The following is a 20,629-nucleotide window of genomic DNA, read 5'->3' as shown; positions in this document are numbered from 1 at the left end:
CGCAGTTGTGTGGAGCCATTCAAGCACAGCCGCGGCCACGATCTTGAACTTTTTTGTTTCTTCTACAATCAGTCTACAATCAGTTTCCAATCAGAAAAGAAAGATTCATTGCCAACCAGCTAATTTCACCAACATACTAAATGGTATCTGGACTGTGCTTCTGGAAGATCTCAGAGACACGCAAGTACGCTGTCCTACAGCGTAGTTTCACGTCTCCTCCTCGCTAGGCGGCGCTCCTCCACAACTTCCTTCCCTTCCTCGCCGTCGCTGTTATCATCGCTCTTTCGGGATACGATGGCGAACTCGCGCTGCCTTTGGCGCTTGAGATGCCATAGCCAAAGGAGATAGAGACTGAATATGACCAACGTAAGTGGCAGTGTAATGACCCAGTACAGGGCGAACTGGGGCAACAGGCCGACTCCGATGGATGGCGAATCAGGGTCCGCCTTGGTCCATTCGAACATGGGCATGGAGAACATGGCCGAGACGAAGCTTCCCGGAAGGAAAAACATGGTTACTATCGCGAGTGTCTTCATGGAGGACGAGTCGCGGTAGCTCGCGTGAGCAATCTGGTGGGTAGACTGGGCCAGCTCAATGCCTCGTAGACTATCCTCTTGCGTCATCATGTTGAAAATCTGGACGTGTTAGCTTCCTATATGCGACCCAGAGCCTGAATATCTACATACGGCATTGATTTGAATGTCTACGCGCTTCATTGTATATCGCGTATCGAGCATCTGCATCTCCAGCCTCTCCTCGAGCACACCCACGTGGTGCCGCAAGAGCTGTTGGGCATTGTGCGCGGCACTGCCAGCCGCGCCGAGCCCTTCTTTATCCAACTGCTTGACAATGAACTGTAAGACTTTCTGCATGGAAGTGCTCTTCCTGTCAATACTGGCAAGCTTGGTGGCCGATCCACTAGCCTGGACGGCCAGTTGGCCGAGCTCGACCTGTGCCTGCGTCGATGCCGCCACTCGACTTTTGAAGGTGTGATAGCCTGTCTTTGCTTCAATGCCGCGAATGGCTGTTTTGATGCGGCTTTGCGTCACATCAATCTCGAAGCCAAGTTGCATGGCCAGAATCAGGGCAGTAGCCATGCTGTCTGAATATATATCCGCGCAAAAAGGCGAATCCAGCAATCTTCGGAGCACCTCGCTTGGTGTGAAGGCAGCCGCGGGCGCAGACTTTTCGACATGTTTTTGGCTGGACACATTGCTATTTTCGGCGTCACTTGTCATGTATATGATGCCCTCAGTCGCAGTCTTCCTAGTGAGGCCCCGTTCATCGGTGTACCGTACCTGCGACCAAATGGCAGCCAATTTAGGTGCGTGGTTGAAGGCATAGCAACACAGCTCAGCATCGGGCGCCACGCTGACTTTTGGAAAAGCAGTCACGCTCGTGATTGTGCCTTTCAGAAACTCATTGGCTAGCTTCAAACCGAAAGCCTTGATCAGCTGGTCGTGGGTTTCCTTGGCGATGCTCACGATTCGTTTCTTGGTTTTGAGCGCTGGTCGGATGCTGACCAGGACAAGTCGAAGGAGCAGTGCGTGGCCCGGTTTGGCGTCTGAGCCGGCACCGTTTTGCAGCCAATCTGGCACATCACAGGAATCAATCTTGCGGTGACGCGACACGGCTTCTCCGCTGTCGTTGTGCGCCCAAACCTCGTATATGTCGCAGACACGAGCGCTATTGTCAAAGTCGAGCGTCGATTCCCCCCCGTGACTCGTTGCAAGCTGACCGGCAGCGGCGAGCTTCTCGTATATCTGATTCATAATGTAGCCAGAGTTTCGCGATCTGGAATCAAGCCATGTGGCCAAGCAGAGTGAGGAATATTTCAACGAGGCTACCGAGGAAAAATGTCTGATTGACTTTTTAAAAGAGTTGGTGAGAGCCCCGAGACAGTTTCTATGCGCCAGCCTGGTGCTAGCCGCCCATACTGGTGAGGCTGAGCGCTCCAGCCCACCATACTGCAACCTCCCTGCAGCGTAAAAGTCAGTGTGCTTGCCCTCCAGGGATTAGACAGATTTGGCTGTCGCCGTTTCAGCAATGGAGGAGCACTCATGGGCGCATATTTGGCATATTTGCTTTGGACGCTTTAGCTTGGTCGGGAACTGGGAAGGTGTGGGCAAGACAACTTGTTTTTCCTCACGTTCAATGTTAGCAAGTTGATCCGACTTGTCATTATAACAACGCTTACTGTACAAAGCGCGGGCCGGCCCGCGCAGATGAAAATGATTTCTTGGCTGGCTGACGCCGTTCTAGCTAGCCTGGTAGTTCAACGTCTGCACCGCCCCGGCCCGGCCGGGCCAAACCAGTTCATCTCGGGCGCTTAGATGCAGCTGCATAAAATGTATCAAGATAAAATTAGAAATGGCCTGCCTAGTATAAATCGCTAATAGCAACTATGTACAAATACATTATATGCATAAATGGGTCTTGTATATGAGAACGCCCGGCTTCCGAATCAAACAAATCAAGCCAACTCCCCCGACCGCGTCCATTATTGCGCGACTTTCCCCAATTCACTCAAAAATGTGTGCTGTAAATGGCTTGCCGAACTCTTTCGTTTATCTAGCATTCTGCTACACCCTCACCTCTGCTCGCCTCCAGGGAGTTCATGGACTTGATTCTGCTGCACGGGTGCGTAGTAGCCAGCGGATGTAGATTCCGCTTTGGGGTGTGAGGCGCCATAGTACTGCTTGTTCTGCCAGTTGCCGTCACCGTAATCGGCGGGTCGCTCGTAGCCGCCAATCTCCTGGGGCGCGTCTGCGGCGTTGACATTCTTCTTCTTCTGCGCACCGCGTCGACGCAGGAACCAGAACGCGAACCCGAGCAGCGCGAGGCCGGCGACCGGTCCCACGACGGCGCCGGCGATCCAGGCCTTGCTGGAGCTTCCGCCGGCGGAGGGCTCGGGAGTGCTGGTCGGTGATGTCGTGCCGGACGACCCCGCGGACGACGACGACCCCGTGGTGCTCACCGACCCCGTCCTGCTGGCCGAGTTGCTCGTGGGCGTGCTGCCTGTTGAGGCCGATGTGCTCGTTTTGGTTGCGGAGGAGGTGGTGACGGGGACGGTGTCGCGGTACGCTTCGAGGGCATACCAGTACTGGGCGCAGAAGATGCTCGATGTGACGTCGCCCTTGGCGCCGGGTGCTGACATGATGGACATGGTCTGGCACACGGCGGATCCCGGGCATGCTCCCACGGCAAAGTTGTCGTAGCTAATCTTGTTGTCGTGACAGGCCGTGGGCATCGGGCACTTGGTCTTGTCGCAGCACACGGCGTATGGGCCCGACGTTGTAAAGGTGCCTTGCGGACAGGTGAGAGGCTCGGCTGCAGTGATGGCGTTAGAGACAAGAACACTCTGGTTGATGAGTGTCGGGTATCAAGAAAGCTGCATACTGGTGCCATCTGGATGAATATACCACCCCTCAAAGTTTGGGGAGGCAGTAATCTTCGCAGCCATGTTGCTTGACAAGTGGCGTATACAAAGAGACGCTTGAATGATCGAGATTTAAAGAATGTTGGTCAATACCAGATCAACTCTACCAGGTAGAACCTGCACGTTACGGCAACAAGATGGAGAACCTGCGCAAGAAGGAGTAGGCGCCGGAGAAGGGAGTTTTGTATCACCAGCTGGAAAGATAGAGTCGGGCGGGGGCTACTGCAGGTATCTGGATCCCTCCGCCAAAAGCCTGATTCATAGAATTACAGCTGGCAGGGGGCTTGCATGATGGTGTGGTCGAAATGTACCAGCCCCAAGGCTATTGAGGCAGAATAGGGTGCAAGGGTGCCGATCAGAGGAGTTGCCTATTTCCTGCCCTGTACGGAGTAGAGGCTAAGACAAACGACTTTTACCATGATAATCTGTATAGAGTTGCAAAGAGGCAGGCGTCAGCCAATCGTTTTGCCCAGACAAGCAGCCTTGTTGCAGTTTTGTGGCCCTCTTGTAAATTGCGCTGGCTGCCCTATTATCAAATGGTCTGGGCACCCAGGCACCGTCTAGGTTCTTACTCGGTACTGTTTAGCATGAGGGATTCGTTCTAGCTCATGCTCCCCAGATCTATAAGAAGGCTAGAACACCAAGTGCCGATACCTGCATACCTGCGGGCGAGGCGTCTGCCGGTTGCCAACGTCTGTAAGAAGGAGATATCGGTTGCTGCTTTCGACGTGGCTACTCATTCTGAATTCCAAACCCGTGTGTGCTTGCACTGAAGCCACTCTCCTCCGTCGGAAGCCACAACAAAAGAGAAAAAAGATTGATTACCAATATTACTTTGTAGAATGGGAAACATGCCCCTGTATGGTGCGCGGCCCCAGGGCTCAAGCCAGTCAGCATGCCATTGCTAGGTCAGCCTTGCCACTGCCCACAACCCGCACGCCAAATTGACCCGGGAGCCAATAATTGCGTTATTAGGTTACCTTTCTAGAGCAAGACGCAGTCCCGTAAGCGCTGTGTTGCATTGGCCTTCTCCACTGCAGGCTTTCTAGCTCGACAGCCACGTTGGGGCCACAATGGTCCAGCTCGTGGTCACTGGTGGCCGCTTTTTGCGGCTCTTTTTCTTTTTGACTTTTTTCCAAACGGGCAATCGGAGATTTAAAGAGGCCGCTCGGCATGCTCGATTCACTCGAAGCGCCTGTCGCTATTTTTGTTGGGTTTAAGAAGGCGATGCACTCGTCCTCTCAATACGCCTGGCAACAGACAAGTGTAACAAGACCAAAGACTGTGAACCACCTTCGGCAGATGAGCACCCACGTCGTGGCCCCCTTTCCAAGGATGATCGTCGGAGACTTTTCTTTGGAGCAGAGAAGGAAAAGCCCGTTATATTCGCACGATAGCAGAAGGGTTACGTGTGCCGACACCCATACGTTCGAGATGCTGCAATAGCCGAACCTGGCTGAAGCACAACCTGTGAATACTGATTCTAACCCCGAGCTCTTCCTCCCTTATTAGGTAGTCTCGATATCTGGGCAGACTGTAGCTACATGCAGCACGAGGGCAGTGGCCGCTCTGTTCATATCAGTAATAAAAGGCATGGCTGGGCGGTGAGTGCTAAGAATAGCTCAGCGGAGCCCACTAGCTCTCACTGAAAGAGATGAGTCCTTTGCTGGCTGGCAAACGTGAAAGCTCACTGAGCGCTCTCACTGAATACCCGGCAACGCTCGGGAAATCGATGCTCGAGATGAGACTAGGCAATCAAACGTCTGCTGTTTGAAGCCATCGCCTCATTTTCATAAACTTGATACACGGCCATCTCGCTTCAAGCTCGTGATCGCTGCTCGAAACAGACGCTGGGTCAGCCACTACGCGGACGACGAGCCGTCCCCACCCAACTTCCGGGGCAGCAGACGGGCTGTGCCAGAACAACAGACGAGGCTCTTCCAAGGCCACTGGCACGTCCCGTTCGTACGCAATGTGGTTGCGTACATTGTTGTTGTTTGTCAGGCTCTTTGCATCCTCCACTTCAAACGCCGGATGAAATACTGTTTATGCGAGTCAAAGAGCTTTCCCCCCGGCTTCGCATCGTTCCAAAGTCCCCTGTTTTCTTACACTCTTAGCTTCAGGCCGTTAACCGTCAACCGGACGAGCTAGTACGTCATCGTCCAACAGCGACGTCCCGTCCCAGCCAACCAACCACCTCATCTGTATCACAGCCAGGATACGGTGACTGGCGATTCTCTCTTCGTCCTCGTTCCCTGACGGCCCTGTTCTAGCTCGCGATATTGGCGCTGCCAGTTCGCCCACCTCGCCAACCCCGGCAAAGAGAACATATTTATACCCAGCCGCCATGGAGCAAGTCAAGCTCCTCAGGCGCCGCACGACGGACCTGCTCGCCAACGCGCAGCAAAACATTACCAGCACCCAGCAGAGCTTCCTCAGCAGCGCGCAGCAAAACATCGCGCAGGCGCAGCAGAACCTTCCCGCGCTGTCGATGCCGCACTTCAGCAGCCTGCGCTTCGGCCAGTCCTCGCCGGCCTCGGCTGCCGGGACCACCGAGCCCAAGGCCACCTGGGAGTGCATCGACGACATCCCCGCCCTTCGACGCTCCGCGCACTCGCTCGACATTGTCGGCGGCAGCGCCTACATTTTCGGCGGCGAAATCGGCCCATCGTCGGGTGGTGGCGAAGGCGGCGAAGGCGGCGGCGCCAGCCAGCTCGCCGACAATGACATGCACGTCGTGCGCCTGCCCGTCAGCGGCGCCAGCACCGACTACCTCCGCATCAAGGCGGTCCCTGAGAAGCCCTACGACGAGGACGCCGAGGCCACCGCGAGCTCTTCGGACGGCGCAGGGTCCGAGGCTGGAAGCAACAGCAGCATCAGCAGCCCGCGGGGCAAGGGCAAGGGCAAGGAGCGCGCCATCGACATTGCCCGGCCCGACCTGGGCGACGTCCCCGGCCCGCGCGCCGGCCACGCCACCGCCGTCATCGGCTCGCGCATCTTCCTCTTTGGCGGCCACAGCGGCGGCGGCCATGCCGGCTCGAATCTCCGGCCGCTCGAGGAAGCCGGCCGCGTCTGGGTCTTTGACACGCGCACCCGCGCCTGGAGCCACCTCGATCCCGCGCCGGCCGTCAAAGGCGGCGCCATCACCATCCACCCGGCCGCCCGCAGCCACCACTGCGCCGCCGCGATCGACAAGCCTCGCGAGTTTGGCACCCCGACCGCCGATGCCTCCACGACGACCTCGTCCGCCACCTCAACTCCCACGCCTGCGCCTCCTCCCACGAGCCCCACGACCCTGCGCGCCAGGGCAATGAGCTGGCGCGACTGGGCCGTCGGCGACCTCGCCGGCCCGCAGGAGCCCGCCGTCGGGCACGTCGCCGAGAGCGCCGTCGACGAGGAATCGCGCGGTTACGGGACCTTGTTCGTCCACGCGGGCCGCCTCGCCGGCGACCGCGGCAACGACCTCTGGGCCTTTGACGTGCGCTCCCGCATGTGGTCGGAGCTGCCCAGCGCGCCGGGCCCCGCGCGCGACGGCGCTGCCATCTGCGTCAGTAAGAGCCGCCTGTTCCGCTTCGGCGGCTGCACCTCCGCTTCATCTGCCTCCTCCTCCGGCGGCGGAGCCCTCATCGGCGGACAGCTCGACTACCTGCCGCTCGAGGTGGAGACGACGGATGACAGGCGGCAGCGCGCCGGCCGCGCGGCCCGCAGCGGCGGCGGCGCGCGGATCGAGGTCGCGGTGCGCGCCCGCGACGGCTGGCAGACCATTGTGCAGCACCCGACCAGCACGTACAGCAGCACCGTGACGCCGTCGGCGCCGCTGGCCTCGCCGCGCCTGCGCAGCAGCACGCCAGAGCTGGCCCCCGCCGTGGGCGTGGGCGTGGGCGTGGGCGTGGGCGTGGGCGGCAGCCCCGGTGCCCAGCACGAGTGGCCGTCCCCGCGCAGCGGTGCCACCTTGGAGGCCGTCACGATGGGCGGCGGCCGCGAGGCCCTGGTGCTGGCGTTTGGCGAGGGCGAGCCGTCCGGCCGCTTCCTCGACGACGTGTGGCTGTTCCAGCCGCCGGCTTCGTCGGTCGCGGGCGGCGTGACGGCGGCCGTCATGCAGGCCGTCGTCGGGCGCAAGACGGGCGAGGGCCGCTGGGCGCGGGTGGCCGTGCGGCCGCACCACGACGGCGGCGGCGGTGAGGATGAGCATCACTTCTTCGAGGACGGCCAGCGGCCAACGGCAGGGGCGCCACTGTTGCTGCCCCGGGCTCGCGGGCTGCTGGCCGGCGCGCCCATGAACAACCTCGAGGACAGCGGCCTCTTGGTCTGGGGTGGCCTGCGCGAGGACGGCGCGAGGCTGGGCGACGGTTGGGTCCTGCGGCTGTAGCGGAGAAGAATGAGGCCGGGGAAGAAGAAGAAGAAGAAGAAGACGGCAAATGACGAGACGAGGTCCGTATCTTTTTCCTTTGCAAAAGAAGAGGTTCAAGCCGATTTATATAATGCTTTTGTAAAAGCGAGAGTTTGGTAGCCACCGCAGAATATTGGAGATTCGGACGGCCTGAAACGGCTGTATATCAGAATGTATCAGCCCCAACGCTAGTTATGACATATGAAACTGAACATGTATATCTATCTACATGACTCTCACCTAGGCGTATTGTTGCGTCGTGATTCATTCCTACGATGAAGAAATGCCGGTGTCAAGATCACGGCATGCGGCTTTCGCTGTTCAGTTGGTCATTGTTTGTATTTGTATGTACAAGTTCCATGCTAAAAACCTCTATCCTTTCCACTCAATGATATGCACCATTTGCCGTCCAATGCCCCCTTTGACCAATGGAGGCGTAGACGAGAAAAAAAAATGGCAATCGACAACATAAAAAAAACACAAGATATAAAAGGTGTTGTAGGCTACAAGGCTTTTTTTGTCCCAGGTAGGCCAGTACACAGCACAACTCTGCGGAGTCAGTGCGTTGGTGCCTATGCTTTCCCCCCATCTTCTTCATATTCCCTCCAGTCTTCTTATTTTACAAATCGGCTCGCGTTGTCTCGACACCCCAGGGCTCGGACGTCAGATTCGTTTGGCCAGCGCTGTTCTCGCAGGTTTGGCGGCCGCTGAGGGGACCGGCAGCGGGTACCTTGCCGGTGGCGGCACCCTCCTTGAGGTCCTTGAGCAGCTTGACGACCGACTCGGGGGTCAAGTCCTCGTAGTAGTCATCGTTGATCTGAATCATTGGCGCGTTGACACAGGCACCCAGGCACTCGACTTCGATAAAGGTGAAAAGACCGTCAGCAGAGGTCTCGCCTTGCTTGATGCCGAGGTGCTCCTTGATGGCCTTGACGATGACGTCGGAGCCGCAGCCACCGAGCTGGCAGGGAGTCTAAGCAGAGTTAGTCAGAGCGTCCTGTGGTATTCGGGTTCTTCCAGGCATAGGAAGCTGCCAATCATGACTGAATCTTGGCCCAAAGTCCCCGTAAATATGCAACGTACCGTAGTGCAGGCCTGGACAAAGAACTTGCCGACAGGAGTGCGGTTATACATGGTATAGAAAGAGGCGACTTCGTAGACACGCATGGGAGGCATCTCGAGCAAACGGGCTACCTCATTCATGACGCTGATGCTGGTAAATCCGTGCTGGCGCTGGCCAATGTCGAGGATGGGCATGACGGCGGCTTTTTTGTACTGAGGAGGGTAGCGCTTCAGGATCTCGGCAATGACCTTTTCATTCTCGGCGCTGAACTTGAAGGGGATATCGGGGTTGTTATCGGGCGTGTTGCGATGCTGGGAAGTTCGAAACTGTCAGCGCTTTCTATCTCTCTCGCATGCATTGGATATATATAGTCTTGCGTCTCCCTGACTCCTCCACGTCCATGCAGCAGAATAAGCACAAGTCATCGGTACAGCCAAATTGGCCTCTCTAGATTTTCCACGCAACTTTCTGGCTTTTTTTCTGGTACTCTGGCAACCTGGCTGAGCCGAAAGGCTCTCCTTCGGGCGGCTCGGTGCTGAGGAGCCCTTCTGCCTGCATGTTCGGGAGGGAGGAAAAGGCAAGAGGTCTCGGCTCGAACGGCAAGGGAACAAGCAAAGGCTCGTATCCAATTGACAAATGAATCCTTACCACGCTGAGTGAATCGCTCGGTCGAGTCGCGGAGACGGAAAAGGCGCGGCTGGGCTGGGGACGGGCGGCGACGCGCGCGGAGGCGCGGACGCAAGACCGGAAGAGGGGGGCGAGCTTGCTGGCCATTGCGACGGGACGTTTGCAAAGTGTTGATTGATCCTCCGATGATATCCGCCGGACTGAGGCGGAGATGGGCTGTCAATGGGACGGGAGCGTTGGCTGTCGGGGCGAGATGGGATGGGGAGAGAGAGGGTGAGAGTCTAATTGGAGCTTTTTTTGGCGAAATGTCCTTCTCCCCGACACCAATTGGAAGCTGCTTGCAAAATACGTTGTTGTGATTGGCTGGTTGTTGGTGTGGGCGGATAAACATCGGTTAAGATGACTCGCTGAGCGGCCACCGCTTTCATTGGTAGGCCGGGTGCACTACCAGCATCAACATGTAAATGCTCAGCGCCAGCAAGTCTCCCAAGTCGGAATATACTTTGAAAATCGATATTCAGTTGTTGGCCCTACGATGACTTTTCCAAACTCCTTGCTTTACTTTGAGCAGCCTGTCTTTGCAACGGCGATTGTCCATGCACAATGATAGGTGCACACATTTGAACGAGATACAAATTTTTCAATTTCAAAATATCATGGCCATCTTGTAGCCGACTTCGATAAAACATTGCAGCTTTACATGGTCCGAATGAATTAAAAATAGCCTGCGCCAGCAAACTCAAGTGCCAGACACGACATCGACACCCAGAGGCAGCATTTGCCTGCCTCCTCCCAGCACCCAGCAGCATTCATCTTCTTCTTTCCCATTCTACCCAGTGGTTGGCTTGCCCTCTTCATTATTCTTTTTGAATCCAAAATGCATTCATCCGAATCTCATCCTCCAGCGTGCTCGGCAGCACCGTCCTCGCCGCCTGTCTCACTCTCTCGTCGGTGATGGCAAACTCGGGCGGCAGGTTCACATCGCTGCCGCCGCCGCCGCCACGCCCCAGCATCATGCCCGCCGTCGCCACACCGCTCATCGACGCCGCCGGCATGCCGTGGCCCGTGTACCCGGCGCTGATGAACAGGCCCCCGTCGGCGCCGCCCAGCGTCTCCGGCACCTGCCCGACCCAGGGGTGGCCGTCGCGCGAATAGCCCATGATGCCGGTCCACTCGTACGCGGCGGGCAGCTCGTCAGGGTCGCCACCATCATGACCGGGCCGCAGCTCAATGACGCCATGCATGGCCCTGCGCAGCCGCGCGCGAATGTCCGGGTCGAGGACGTCGTCGCGCGTCGTGCGGCTGCGCGCGGCGGCGTCGCCGGAGCGCTCGCCGCCGAGGATGAGGACGCCGTCGCCGTCGCGCTGCACCAGGTAGTCGTCGGCGCCGGCGGAGCTCCAGATGTGCGTGTGCTCGAGCGGCACGTGGCCCGCGGGCGGCAGCAGCGCGGCCACCTGGCCGCGCGTCGGGCGGATGAGGTCTGTCATCCGGGGTAGCAGGTGCGATGTGTAGCCGTTGGTGGCCAGCAGGACCTGCTTCGCCACGACCTGGCCTCGCGGCGTGTGCAGCACCCACGACTGCCCGTGTCTCTGGAGGTGCGTCACAGGCGTATTGGTCTGCAAGTTGAACCGAATTCTGCCGCTGCCGCTGCCGCTGCCGACCTGCCGTGAACGGCTCGTCGTGTTTTCGTTCCTCCGCAGCAGCGTCTCCAGGACCCATGCCACGAGCTTGTACGGCCACAGCTTGGCCGCGTGGGGGTGCACCACGGCGGCGCGGGCCCAGGGCACCCGCAGCCTCCCGAGCTCCTGCTCGTCCTCCACGTAGATGACCTTGTCCGCGAGCGACGGGTAGTGCCGGCGGAGGAGCCGCACGTTCTCCTTGGCGGCCTGGGCCTCCTCCTCGGTGGCCAGGCGGCAGACGGCGCCGGTCGACTTCCAGTCGCACGGCACCTGGTTGGCTCGGACAAAGTCTCGCAGGAAAAAGTAGTTGTCCAGCTCAAACTGCGCAATGTTCGGCTTGGTGACGAATATCAGCGGGTGGCAGTGACCGCCATTCTGTCAAAACGGAGGGGTACCAATCCCCTCGGCCGTCAGTCAATTGATAGCGAAAAAAAAAACGGAAAGAAAGAATCGCGGTGTGTTTGTGTAGCCACACATACTCGACCTGTAGCTCCCCAGCAAGCCTCCCGTGCCTCGAGCATGAGGACGTTGCGTCCGCCTTCCACCAGTTCGCGCGCTGCAAATGCGCCTGTGATGCCGCTGCCCACAACGACAACGTCTGCCTCGGCGGGAAGCTCATCGGTAGTGTGGTGGCCCAACAGCTCCGGCGACGGGCTGTGATGCCAGTAGGAATGTGTGCTCTCGGGCGTGGGCAGCTCGGCCTGGCCCTCTTGTAATTTAATCTGAGTCATTCTAAACCCGGAAAAGGACAGCTGCTTTTCTTCGTTTTATTGCTTGACTTTTCTGATGCTCTTTCTGATGCTCTTCCTGATGGAGAAACCAGCCGGTGATGGTGAATGGTGTTGCTGGCCGAGGGGGGCGTCCAACACTTATCAGACCGGCCCAGCGCCACACTAACCGCCTGAACGGAAGCAAGTGGCTCGACTGCATAGTGGCAACCCTCACTGGACAGCCCGATTACGACTTCCCCTACGCGTCGTTTTACAATCGTCGCAAGCGCCGGGTACAATGCCCAGTCGTTAAAGGGTGTCTACTGTAAGCGTATTCTCCAACTGCCAGGTTTTCAAAAAGTGCATCGGCCTCTCGGGCCACAGCGTCACCGATGATCGCAGCGTAGCAAGTTCGTGGTTTAAGCCATAATATTGTCATGCCATTTCATCGTTAGACTCATACGCAACCAATAAAAGTCCACTAACATGCTCGCGACTCCCCTTGCTGAGATCCATATCCCTTCCAGGTCCTATCGATGTCCTCCCATCTACTATGATACGTATATATTTACATGTTCCTTAAACGCCAAAAATCCATGAGTAGTAACCATCTTCCTGTTCTGTGGGCAATACAAGTCAGATTCTGTGTAGACTTTCCTTTGCTTGCTTCCATGTCATAATATCCGTCCCGAATATATATACTCTCAACTGGCCCTTGAGCTTTGTATCCCCCGGCCATATATCTAATTTTTCAAGTAAAAATTGCTTGTTTTGCGTCGGCGTTTCGGTCCGCCATTGTTTCTTGAGCGGTTCTGTTGACGCCTGGTGGTATGTGTTGTAAAGCCAAATAACTCCAAATAAAAATCATGTCGTGATGTAACCCCGTAGTGTTTATGGCTGTCCTAGTTGTATTGGCAGCAACTGGCCAACCCGTTGCTAAGCCATAGGGTTCTTGCCATGTTTCCAACAACTATGTGGTAGATCCTTGTACATTTCTCAGTACTGCTTCCAATCCAATCGAAGCTCGAGGCGCATCCTTTCGTATGTATCCAGCATTGCTCTTTGGCTAGTTCGGATCACTGTGGCAGCGTGCTTTAGACATCCGTCATTTCGGTGTCGCTGTCAAGAGCAATTGCCACAGGGGGCATGTCTTCTAGTCCCCAGCTTCCTTCGTAAACGGTGGCAGGCGCGTTGCGATGTTCAGTAAGCCACTGCAGCCCCTCAAGCTCCAAAACTTGATCGATGCGCGGTCGGTCGCTGGGCTCTTGAGCGGTCATCCAGCGAACGATGGAGTCGAGAGAGCTGGGGTGAAACGCGTCAACCATGAAGGCGGGCTGCTGGCTGAAATTGGTGTTCTTGAAATGATTCGGGATGTTGCCTCTGCTATGCTTGTTGGCCAGCAGCTCGCTGCTGTGCACAACCTCGAGAGGATTGCCGCTAGCATCACGCTGAACCTCATTAGAGGGTGTCCAAGTGAGACTGGGAACTTCCGAAAGATCTCCAGATCGGAGAGCAATCCACGTCGGGCCATTGTCTGGAAGCACAACGTTGGCCGCAGCCTCCAGAGTGATGAGTCCAAGAGAGAAAACATCAGCCGGCTGTCCAACTTGGCCCTTGAGCATTTCGGGAGCCATGTATTCTCTGTCACCTTCCGTGTCCACGCTAGAAGTTGCAGAGCAAGCCTGTGCGAGACCAAAATCGCCAATCTTCAGAGCACCTTCGAAATTGATCAGGATGTTGGCAGGCTTCATATCCAAGTGCATAAAGCCTGCATCATGAATTTCCTTCAAGCCTAGGCAGAGGTCCTGCAGAATCTTGAAGATGCGGAAATCGTCCAAGCGCCCGCCACGACCAACATTGCCCAGAAACTTCTCTAGAGTGCCTTCTTCGCAGAACTCGGTCTGGATGTAAAGGTGAAAGTTGTGCTCCCAATCATCGATGTAGTGCACGACATGTTCAGCATGGGACAATGCCTGAAGGATGCGAGCCTCACGCAACTTCACCTCACGGTCCTTGGGGCCCCCATAAGGGTGTCTGCTCTTCTTTACTGCATACACCTGGCTCTTCGTCACGTTTTGGCCAAGCTTTCGGGCCGGCGTCATGGACAGAGACTCGGAAAACAAGTTCTGGCTCGTCTTACTGACGCGATACACGGTCGAGAATTCGCCTTTGCCAACCTGTTCGACCTTGTCAAACTTTGAGTAAAGGCTCGCATCGATATCAAGGTCGCTGGTGCGGTCATTGACAGGCGTCACAAAAATGCTGGTAGATGAACGGAAGTCTCTACCAGTGGTGGGTGTGACGGGAGGCGGCATGGAGCTTTCGGCGGCCTCGTTGATCTGCGAGAGGGAAAGGCGGCTTGTATCTAGCGGTAGCATACCCTCATGCGGAGTCTGAGGAGTACGTTGTCTCTGAATAGGGGAAGCAGTTGCAGACCTTGGGGGCGCGTGCTTGACGGCAGACAGCGGAGGCAACACAAAGGTGCGATTTGCGCTTGGACTCTCCAGAGACTGCTCGCTCAGGTTACTCAGACTGGGAGTCAAGGTGTTCTTGGTGGGTGTCGGGGGGACATCAGCGTCCAGGCTGCTAGTCAGATCGGCGCTTTCGCCAAACAGCGTGCGGTCCTCGCCATCGAGGCTGAGGACGCTGCCCCGGCGAGCGCGAAGTCCGGATGGGCCTCGCTGAAAAATAGTCATGCCCTTTGCAGCATTACCAAATGTGTCAGGAGCGCGGATAGGTGCAGCCGAGAATGGTGTTGAGGGCAAGCCAGCAAAGGAGCCCCTGCTATTCCCTCGCTTCCTCAAACCACTTCCGGCTTGAGGGGGAAATGTTGCAAACGGGTTGCTGTGCTTTTTGCACGGCGTATCAGGCGGCGCGAATTTCTTGTCCGCCTCCTCCTCGGGGTTGCGGTTTACCTTGGAGATCAAACCAGTCGAGTTGAATGCGCCAACCCACAAATTAGAGTGGTTTGGCGTCGCGACAGCCTTTGTGTGGTCATGCGTGGGTCGAGCGGTAGGACGGGTGGCATTGAGAGGGAGGGAGCGGGAGAAGGGATGCGGCTTGGGTCGTTCAAAGTTGTGCTTGACCGGTGCGTAAAGAAGAGGTGCTTCTTCGGTCAAGCTGTTTCCGGACGAAGACGTGGTCAAGGTCTTGGAGAGGGGGTGGGGTTGGTGCGACCTGCTGTCCATGGGGTGAATGGATGCATTTGGTAGAGGCGACACGTTGGAGAACGGACTGTCTCTGGGAACCTGTGGAGGTACAAAGTGGTCGGTGGAGAGCCGTGGCCTGCTTCTACCGGGAGTCGAGAGGTCGGAAGATAATTGGGCGAGCTGACGCTCGCCAGTGCGCCTGCCCAGAGAGCGCTGCTGAAGGGTGGATTTGCGGAGAGAAGATGAGCGCTTAGGAACGGAAGAGGAGGGTGAGGAAGAAGAGAAGTTGTCGCCGTGAAATGTGACAGGCATCGCTGAGAGTTCGTATTCAGGATGCGCATCCTCGTGAATATCAAAGCTTTGAGACGAGGTGGTGTTGGTGCCAAAAATGCTGAAAGTTTCTGGGTTGGCCAAGGCGGCGACGCCGTGCATACTACGGCGTTTCGCCACGGGACTGCCCTGGTTCGGATGATCCAGGTTCATGGTCGCATCACTGCGTTTGAGAGCGCCAGTAGTGGAAACCATGTATTCAGGTGTCAGGTCGAGGGCTTTCAGGAAGGCGGCTTGGGAGGAGCCGGAAACGTCGAGGTGAAGACTGTGGCGCGAAGGCTTTTTGTCGAGACTCTTGAGAGTGGCGGCGCTGCCACGCGCGTTTTCCTGGCCTGGCGAATATCGAATTCGAGGAGAGGCGGATGTTGCGGGACGGGCGTAGCTGATGGAATCCGAGGTGGCGTTTAGGCTGCGTTTGATCGGGCTCTTGGGTGAGGCTCGGCGTGCCAGCTGGCGGGCGGGCGAGAGGGTTTTTGTAGACTTGGCGCTGCGGAGCGAGAGTCGTACGCTGGGACGAAGTGGCGTCAAGACGGGCGACTGCAAAGGCGTGGTAGATTGCACAGGTGCCGCCGCGGGAGGCGCAGAGTGCGGGTGAGCAGAAGCAAGGCGGTGTTGATGTTTCGGCGTGAGCACAAAGCGCCTAGAGGGAGTCCTGGGCGAGGCGGGCAGCGAGTGGTCGGAGCTCTGTGAACTGGTGCGGGAGAGAAATTTGGAGGGAGATCGCGAGAGAGAGCGGCGTAGCGTGCGGACCGCAGAAGAAACGTCAATCTGATGGGCGTGCGTGGGTGATGGCAGAGCCAACGTCCCGCCTGAGTTGGAGAATGACATTGTGTTGTGCTGTGAGGAATGCGCGGCGAGGGTGTTTGACAGCGGGGCACACACAATAAGGAATGTCGACGAAACAGTAGCTAGCCGCAAATGGTAAAGCTGCGAGGTAGAAACTGGAGAAATCGATTTGAGTAGACAATTTTACTGGAGGAAAAGAAGAAAAAGAAGAAGGAAAGAAACGCTGCTGCGGTTTGGGTATATAAAAAGCGAGGTGTCGATTGTGATTCAAGGTATCAAACAGAAATGGTATGGTGGTGGGTGTCGTGTCGTTGATATGGACGGCAACAGAGGGTTGTTGCACTGCGGAGTGAGAGCTGATGTAGCAAACAAGCCGGAAATAGAAGAGGGAGAACTAGTTAGGTCGGCACCATGACTCGGCGAGCACAGTTGCACAGAGAGAGCCGACGAGTGAAGCTGAGTGAGGTCAGCGCCAGCGGTTGGGCGACTGTCGACAATGATGCGGCGTACGTTTAGTCGTCGGGCCAGGAGAGGCAGTTAGCACATGACGGGTCGCAAGGGACGGGCACATGCAAACTCGGTCCTGCTCGAGGCGAGGGTGAGTCGGTTGTTTTGATAACTTGTGATGGGATGGCCGGGCGCGCGCACACAAAATATCGCATCCGACTATTGGCGATGGTTTGAAGCGTTGGACTTGCTTGGTCGTATCTAGATTCCTTCCAACGATGCGATGGTCCACAGGGTCGTCGAATATCGCACCACAAGCCCGCTTTCTCAGCCGACGACCATACCTCCTGGGCAATGACGAAAGCAAGCAGCAGTGTCTGAGAGGGCGAGGCTTCCAGGAGAAGGGAGGGCTATTTGCGACAACAGGGCGGCGAGAAGACTTGTCGAAGGGGGGGAAATTGTCAATGGTGCGAACGGGCAGGTATGTGAGGAATGCAAAAAAGTATGCACAGGGTGCAGAGCAGGTAAGTAGTAGTGAGGAGCAGGATGGGCACGAGAAGGAGTTAGCGCAGCCGATAAAAAAAAGAGCCCACTCCAACAGGCCAGCGAGGCCAGGTCCGTCGAATCCTCTTGGGTTTGTCGCGGGTCGGGTCTTGGGTCGGTCGGGCTGTATGACCGGGGAGAGGAGGGTGTACGTGGAGAATGCCGACGAGGCAGCACAGAGGAGAAGGGCCAGACAGGCAGGAGAACAGACCACAGACAGACGCTGGTGCTGATAAGTTGGTAGTCAGTCAGCGAGCGAGCGAGCGAGAGGACGAGGACAACGAGGACGAGGAAGAGGAGTCGCGACGAGTGTGGGTGACGCATTTGTTTACCATATTTCCCGATTCAGCTAGCTCGTCGCGCGTGAGACGCGTCGAGAAAGAGGGTGCTTGGCTGGCGCGGCCCACTGGACCGGGGGACAAGTACGGTACAAGGGGGGGGTAGGGGCTAGGGGGGGGTTAGGAGGGGGTTGGATTGGGGGCAGCGGGCGAGGTTTACAGGGATGCGAGTCTGCTGAACCCACCGTCCCGTCCACTGAGCCCACCACGCTTGCCCACTGAAGAGTCCACTGAAAGCGCACTGTCCAGCGAGTCTGGAGAGTCTACAGATTACCTATTGCCTATCAGAACTGATACCAACTTGTTCATTCCTTCGGTACCTAACTTAGGTAGGTAAGTATCGTTAGTAGTAGGTAGATACTAGGTACTTGGGTAAGTACCCAAGTTAGGGGCCTACCTAGATTAGTAGGTAGGTGCGCAGATGGCGACAGACAATTCACAGCAGCAGCCCGCCTACCCTGCGCCACCTCATCCCCCGACTCCAGGCGCAGGAACCCGCCTGGAGTGAACGGTGTTGCATAAATCTAGTGGCTAGAGACCACTGTAAAATGCTGCCCCCAAAAGGCTCGTCCGTCGCTGTTGGACCTGTTGATTGATGCCTGCTCTTGCTCCCATCCTCTGTTCTCTGTTCTTCTCTCCCCTCTCCCCCCCCCTCCCCCCCTCCTCTTTCTCTCGGACTCGCCTGACCTTGCCTGACCAGTTCGTCCCTCTCGCTCGCCTCGCTGTCGTTGTCGCTGTCGTTGTTCCCGCCGCCGCCGCCGCCACCCACCAAGAGGTACGGACACTACCTAACAGTCTGCCCCCAGTGCGAATCTAAAGACTGAACGCTGCAACGTCCGCCACCGGTTCTCACAGGGATGCCCAAATTTTAAACCAAATCTATGCTAATTTCCACTCCCCAATATCCTTCATTTCTCCTGTTTGCCATGTTATGCTATTGCCACTCTTATGATTACGAGGCGCCGGCCATCCGACAGGGCGTGTCGTATGTGTCTACTGCAGATTACTCCCCCCGAGTACGAGTGTGTGTGTGTGTGTGTGTCCGTGTGTGTATGCTCCCGTAGTCGTGTCTTGTCTTGTTATTGTTGTTGTTGTTGTTGTTTTCTCCCCCGCCTCTACTCACTGTACCTCCTCTTCGTCTTCCTCTTCTGCTTCTATGCTCCTGTCCGTCCTGCTCGCTCCTGTCCATCCTGCATGACCTCCTCCTTGTGCCCCAGCCAGCCAAGCCAGTCTAGCCAATCCTCATCCTCAAAACCCAGATGCAGCCCACGACAAGTTGCTACGAACCAAAGAAACTCTGCGACAATGTCTTTGGTGCCACGGCGTGGTCATGGTCCCGCCGTTCCACCCCGTTCCACCACCTTGTCCGTCTCACCAATGTTGGCGCCAGGTACGACACTCTTTCACCCCCAACGCCTGCACCATGCTTGCATGCCTGCTGCTGCACACGCAAGCCCACACATCTCAGGCAGCATCCCGCAGCGAGTAATCGTCTGCCAGGTTGCAGCTACCGGAGCAAACCCCTCTCCCCCCCCTCATGCCACGCTGTACTGCATCGTCTAAGGAGGCATTGCTACTTACTGGTAAGCATGTACTCCGCAGAGCGCGTCAAGTGCGACTTGACGTGTACATAACTACGCATTGATTCGTACTCTCTGCTACCAACCAGAGTAAGTACTGGTTGAATGGACCCTGTCAACCTTCAAGCCCAACTCTTGCGCCTCAATCAGACGACCCTGGCACGATAATCTGGCAGCCGCTCTCCGGCCATCGCTTCATGCTTGTTCCTCTCACTGTGAAACTGTTTCTCTTCTTCTCTACTGGGTATACAGGAAAACAGCACTGGCCAGTTTCGGCTTCGTCATCCGTTATTCTCTTTGCTCTTCGGCATCGCCATAGACGTGCGACATGGTATGCTGCCTCTTCAATCTCTGCCACTTCCAAGTACCGAGTACGAATAGATGCTACTGGTATGATCGCTTGCCACCCTCTCGCCTACTGGCACCTGGTCATCTTTGCCACTCTTACCGGTACCAATTTGCTCCAAAGTCATCCACATCATCGTCAGGCCCCCCCAGAGTCCCAAGACAACTGGCTGCCAGTGGGTCGTTGACGTGATGGAGCACCGCACTCATACCCTCACGCCCTCTTGCTCTCTACGTAATTACACAATTGCCAGTTCTCCGTAAACTACTCCGTACTGCCGATGCCCAAAGTCTGGCGCATCAGGCACTCATCGCGCCACTTGTCCTTCTCTTGCCTCGTGCTTCTTGCCGCCTGTCTGACTCTGCACTGTCCTCTGTTGGACAGGCGGTTGAATCGTCATTGCACAAGGCGCCAGGTTCGCCACTGTCCGGATCGGGACAAAATAAACAAAGCCTCTCGTTACGTAGTATTCATCAATGCTTGTTGTTATCAATTTTGCCCCTATTCCCCGGTGCCTCTCCACACGCTATGGGGCTCGGTTGGCAGTTGCATCAGTGTGCTGAGTAGCTCAGGAGAAGTCTATCGAGGCACTGGGCAATGCCGCAGCATTGCCGCTCCGTCCAATTCCCCCTTCTGCCATCGCTTCTTCTCAAACCCCCTTTATTATTCCATGTCTGGGCCACAGCCCCGGTCAACGCCTAGCCGGCGCTAGCTGCGGTCTAGCAGGTCAGCCCAAAGGACCTGACCCGCAGGGGACGGAGTCGAACCCGGGGTTCCGCGCAGCCTGTTATTTCATCTTTCGCCATCTTGGGCCGGACGCTTGCTCCTAGGTCGAGTAGGTCGAGGTGTCAGTCAGTAGCTTCCCGTCCCGTCCCCCGGCGTCCCGAGTCCACGGGGCGCCGCGCTCTCTACTCTTCTATTTTGGTGCGCGGCTTACATACGACTACTACTAATCCTAATCGTCGTAGACCTTGACTCGAACCATTGGCGCTCGCAGGAGCCCGGAAAGTCAGAGACCCAGGAACCGGGTCTCCGAAATGATGGCCCTGAAAATATTTCGCCAAATTCATGCAAACTGGTGGGCGGCTGCTGAATCGCGACCAGGGGGGAGACCAGACCAGCCGGCTGCGGTTGTGGCCAGAGGGCCGTCTCGAGCCGTTTCTTGACTAACAAGCCCACGGCCCGGCGAACGCTCGCATTCT

The 20,629-nt window shown here is 56.9% G+C and overlaps 6 protein-coding genes across 6 annotated transcripts; 1 reads left to right on the top strand and 5 right to left on the bottom strand.

Moving 5' to 3' along the window:
* Nucleotides 1–194: 194 nt before the first annotated feature.
* On the bottom strand, nucleotides 195–1,772 carry V2A60_009942 (uncharacterized protein; the record flags this gene model as incomplete). The annotated part of the gene is made up of 2 exons (XM_083261205.1): nucleotides 195–635; nucleotides 687–1,772. The coding sequence occupies 2 exons, from the start codon at nucleotides 1,770–1,772 to the stop codon at nucleotides 195–197; spliced, it is 1,527 nt and encodes a 508-aa protein (XP_083117331.1).
* An 818-nt stretch (nucleotides 1,773–2,590) lies between these two features.
* On the bottom strand, nucleotides 2,591–3,463 carry V2A60_009941 (EGFR-like transmembrane domain-containing protein; the record flags this gene model as incomplete). The annotated part of the gene is made up of 2 exons (XM_083261204.1): nucleotides 2,591–3,330; nucleotides 3,400–3,463. The coding sequence occupies 2 exons, from the start codon at nucleotides 3,461–3,463 to the stop codon at nucleotides 2,591–2,593; spliced, it is 804 nt and encodes a 267-aa protein (XP_083117330.1).
* A 2,323-nt stretch (nucleotides 3,464–5,786) lies between these two features.
* On the top strand, nucleotides 5,787–7,808 carry V2A60_009940 (uncharacterized protein; the record flags this gene model as incomplete). The annotated part of the gene is made up of 1 exon (XM_083261203.1): nucleotides 5,787–7,808. One exon carries the CDS (start codon nucleotides 5,787–5,789, stop codon nucleotides 7,806–7,808), a length of 2,022 nt encoding a protein of 673 aa, XP_083117329.1.
* A 640-nt stretch (nucleotides 7,809–8,448) lies between these two features.
* Nucleotides 8,449–9,666, bottom strand: V2A60_009939 (thioredoxin-like [2Fe-2S] ferredoxin-domain-containing protein; the record flags this gene model as incomplete). The annotated part of the gene is made up of 3 exons (XM_083261202.1): nucleotides 8,449–8,802; nucleotides 8,913–9,203; nucleotides 9,541–9,666. 3 exons carry the CDS (start codon nucleotides 9,664–9,666, stop codon nucleotides 8,449–8,451), a joined length of 771 nt encoding a protein of 256 aa, XP_083117328.1.
* A 710-nt stretch (nucleotides 9,667–10,376) lies between these two features.
* On the bottom strand, nucleotides 10,377–11,929 carry V2A60_009938 (FAD dependent oxidoreductase; the record flags this gene model as incomplete). Its single annotated transcript, XM_083261201.1, has 2 exons — nucleotides 10,377–11,573; nucleotides 11,678–11,929. The coding sequence occupies 2 exons, from the start codon at nucleotides 11,927–11,929 to the stop codon at nucleotides 10,377–10,379; spliced, it is 1,449 nt and encodes a 482-aa protein (XP_083117327.1).
* Nucleotides 11,930–13,002: 1,073 nt separating this feature from the next.
* On the bottom strand, nucleotides 13,003–16,215 carry V2A60_009937 (tyrosine protein kinase SWE1; the record flags this gene model as incomplete). The annotated part of the gene is made up of 1 exon (XM_083261200.1): nucleotides 13,003–16,215. The coding sequence occupies one exon, from the start codon at nucleotides 16,213–16,215 to the stop codon at nucleotides 13,003–13,005; it is 3,213 nt and encodes a 1,070-aa protein (XP_083117326.1).
* Nucleotides 16,216–20,629: the final 4,414 nt, after the last annotated feature.

Source organism: Cordyceps javanica, chromosome 7 (assembly GCF_051103115.1).
Source record: "Cordyceps javanica chromosome 7, complete sequence".
In the NCBI taxonomy this organism is placed as follows: Eukaryota; Fungi; Ascomycota; class Sordariomycetes; order Hypocreales; family Cordycipitaceae; genus Cordyceps; species Cordyceps javanica.
Note: the sequence above shows the minus strand (reverse complement) of the source record. Positions and strands in the feature narration are given on the sequence as shown.